The sequence below is a fragment of the Phocoena sinus genome, chromosome 9 (assembly GCF_008692025.1).
Source record: "Phocoena sinus isolate mPhoSin1 chromosome 9, mPhoSin1.pri, whole genome shotgun sequence".
Classification (NCBI taxonomy): domain Eukaryota; kingdom Metazoa; phylum Chordata; class Mammalia; order Artiodactyla; family Phocoenidae; genus Phocoena; species Phocoena sinus.
In genome coordinates this window covers 39,327,764-39,331,396 of record NC_045771.1, presented here as the reverse complement: position 1 = coordinate 39,331,396, position 3,633 = coordinate 39,327,764, and the positions used below count along the sequence as shown (strand labels likewise).

The window sequence follows — 3,633 nt, the reverse complement described above, 5'->3', positions numbered from 1 at the left end:
GACTGTAGTATTTTCTTATCTTTTTAACGTCTGTAGGATCTATAATAATATTCTTTTTTCATTTCGCATTTAATCATTCGTGCCTTCTCTTTTTTCATGGTTACTCTTTCTAGAATTTTATTAATTTTTAATATTTTCTAAGAACCAGCTTTTGGTTTTTTTTAAATATCTTTTATTTTCTGTCTTCAATTTCATTGATTTTTATTTTGTTATTTCTTCCCTTCAGCTTGCTTTAGGATTAATTTTTACATTCATTCTTCTCACTCTCCAAAATGGTGTCCCCATCTTCCTTTCATGTGCTACTGTAGGTAAGTCAAGACTCAAATAACATCTTCTCTTATAAGAACCTGTATTTTCTTATACATCAGGGTAGTTGCCTGCCTAAGACCTCAGTTTTCTGATGGGTTCTAAAATAATGACTTTGTAGATTATCTGGAGTGATGATGCTCTTTCCAGCTTTCTACATCCTGGGAAAAAGTTAGAAACTCTTTTAAAAAAGTATTGTTCTCACTCCTTTTCAAATTAGATAATTTCTATTCATCTATCTTCAGGTTCACTGACACTTTTCTTTGTTAGCTCTATTCTTGCGTTAAGTTCATCCAGGGAATTCTGAAAATTTTAAATATTATTATATTTTTAAATTCTAAAATGTCCATTTGTTTCTTCTTTATAATTTCTACTTTTCAGCTGAGATTTCCTATCCTTTAATTTATCACAAGCACATGCCATATTAAGCACAGTTAATTTATATTCTTTTATGATAATTCCACCATTTGGGATATCGCAGTTGATTTTCTTCTCCTTTGAGAACCATTTTCTTGGTTCTTCTTATGTTAATTAATTTGGAATTTATCCTGGACATTGTGAAAATTGTGTGGTGGAGAATCTTGATATAGTTATATTGTTCTGACAAGCTTTGATCTATTTTTTAGCAAGCAATTACCTTGATTAGGCTCCTATTGCAATCTCTATCTCACTTGAAACAGGTAGCAACTCAATTTTAAGTATAATTTTTTTTTTTTTTACCTTCTAGCCAGGATGCCTGCACGTGCTATTTTTAGACCAGGTAGACACTTAGGTAGTGATTGTACACAGAACACAGGGTTCTCCTTCTATACTCTCTCCTTTCCAGGACACACTTCTCATTCTCCAGCACAGGCAATGCGCTTTTTATTACAAGTTCAGCTGTCTTTCTCTGTGCTGTGAACATGGCCCACCCTCAGGCCAAATCCACAAAAATGGACTAACCTATGTCAGGACTTTTCTTCAAGTCTCAACTTCCCTCCAAAATCTGCCTTTTTTTTGTTCACTCTGGAGCCCTCAGAGTGGTTGGTTTTTTGTATTAGTCCAGAGTTGCTTCATATCATTTTGGAACAATTAGAATGTTAGAGGTTTACTCTGCCAAATGGTAAGAGAACTCCACAAATTCTCTTTTTAATGCAATCTTCTATTTAGCCCATTAATGCATTCTAAAATTTGATGATAATCTCTTTCATTTCCAAATCTTTTGTTGCTTTTTCTTGTTATTCTTGTTGTTCTTGTTATTCTTTTATGATTGGGCTGATAATTTTTGATGGTTTCTTATTCCTTTTTATGTTTATGGTTTTTAAATCTATATTTTATTTCTTGAAGCAATTTTAAAACAATTATTTTATATTTTGTATTAAGTAATTCCAATATCAAGAGCTCTTAGAAATATACATATGCTATTTTGTTCACTCTTACTCATAGGGGCTTTATTTCTTGTACATTTGGTTAACTTTATTATGTGCTCATATTAGACTTTTTAAAGGGAGATTATTTGCATTTGTTTCTGTCGCATGTCTTCCAGTTTTATAAACTCAGGGCCACTTCAGTTTTTCAGCTTAGGATTCTCTGGACCTTGAAATTAGAGTAAATTTAATTTACAATCCATGTGAGGAAGTCCTATGGTTACAAATTCTCAGAGTATTTTATTTTTCCATTCTGAATCTGCCTAAAATAGACAAGTTATCTTGTCATTTTCCTTTGCTGGCAGGTTAGATTTTCTATCACCCTTTCATTGGCATTACAGCCATTTGAGAGTTCTTGCTTTATATGTGGGTCTCGATTCCAGCTCGTCACTTTGTAAGAGTCCCAGACATTGTATTAATTTCACCGAAGAGTTTATAAAAATCAAGTCTAGTTCTTAGCAAAAGTAAATGTCCCAAAGCAGCCACAGATTCTATGTGTCCTTACTATTTTGGTTGTTTCTCAACTTTTTAATCTCAGCTATCAATTTTATAGCCTATTTGCATTAATTTTTCTGCACCTAAATGTTTTATGATGAGAGTGTTTTTCAGAATATCTAGTCACCCACCATATTGATAGAAAAAGAAATTCTATACTTGGCTACCAGTGCTGGAGCCGCCACTGGAGCCGACTTGGCTTGCGAACTCCGCTGAGGAGCGGGAGGTTGGGCCGCAGTTACAGCCGCGTCGACTCCCGGTGCCTGGCCCTTCGGCGGCACGGCGTGCGGGGCGACGTGGAAGCGGCCCATGGAGTTCGAGGCGGCGCTGCTGAGCCCCGGCTCTCCGAAGCGGCGGCGCTGCGCCCCTGTGCCGGCCGCACTCCGGGCCTCGCCCCCGGACGCCGAGCTGCCGCCGCTGCTTCAGGCGCAGACTCCACCGCCGACTCTGCAGCAGCCCGCCCCTCCCGCCAGCGAGCGGCGCCTTCCAACCGCGGGGCAAATTTTTCAGAACATAAAACAATATAGTCGTTATCAGCGGTGGAGACGTTTAGAAGTTGTTCTTAATCAGAGTGACGCTTGTACTTCGCAAAGTCAGCCTCACTCAGCGCTCACAGCACCTAGTTCTCCAGGTTCCTCTTGGATGAAGAAGGACCAGCCCACCTTTACCCTCCGACAAGTTGGAATAATATGTGAGCGTCATCTTAAAAGACGATGAAGATAAAATTCGGGATGAGTATGAGCAAATCCTCAATACCAAACCAGCAGAACAATATGACTCTTTTGTGAAATTCACACATGATCAGATTATGCGACGATATGGGACAAGGCCAACAAGCTACGTGTCCTGAATCTTTCTTGCATATCTGGGTACCAGGTTTGACCTCAAGAGGTGGCTGCTGTACACTTTTTGCAACTAGTTTGATATCACATTTCAGCTCCAACTTTGCATCCTGAGAACACTTAAATGTTTCTGCAGGTCCATTTTATACAACTTTAAAGACCTTAAAACTTTCCAGTTGCCACAAGCATATCTTTCTTTTCTGCTCATCCAAAAAACAGCTGTGCCCTACTGTGATAGACTTTCCAAAAAATACCTGGAGCAGCAGTTTAGCAAAATATGCCCTCAGTGGCACTCAACAAATGGAGTTTCCCCAAGTACAGTTCTGTAAGAAGTGTGTGTGAGAGTGTATGTGTGTGTATGTGTATTTTGTTATTATTTGTATTGTGCACATTTTTTTGATTTTGGGGATTCTGGCTGTGAATTTGATGCACGACAATTATGGTTAAAAACATTTCCTTGGTCTACAGAAGATCATTAATGTTTTGTGACCATGTAAGTTGTAACAGTGTATTGTTTTATGTGTAGGTATTATTGTTAAATACACGGACTGTTTCCAGGCACAGAATATGAGTCATAAATTAGG

The 3,633-nt window shown here is 38.0% G+C and overlaps 1 protein-coding gene across 1 annotated transcript; it reads left to right on the top strand.

The window, feature by feature from the left end:
* Positions 1-1,038: 1,038 nt before the first annotated feature.
* On the top strand, positions 1,039-3,186 carry LOC116759137 (akirin-1-like). Its single transcript, XM_032642571.1, is given in 3 exon segments — positions 1,039-1,066; positions 2,425-2,906; positions 2,908-3,186. Coding segments are annotated over 3 exon segments (660 nt in total). The 3' UTR covers positions 3,058-3,186.
* Positions 3,187-3,633: the final 447 nt, after the last annotated feature.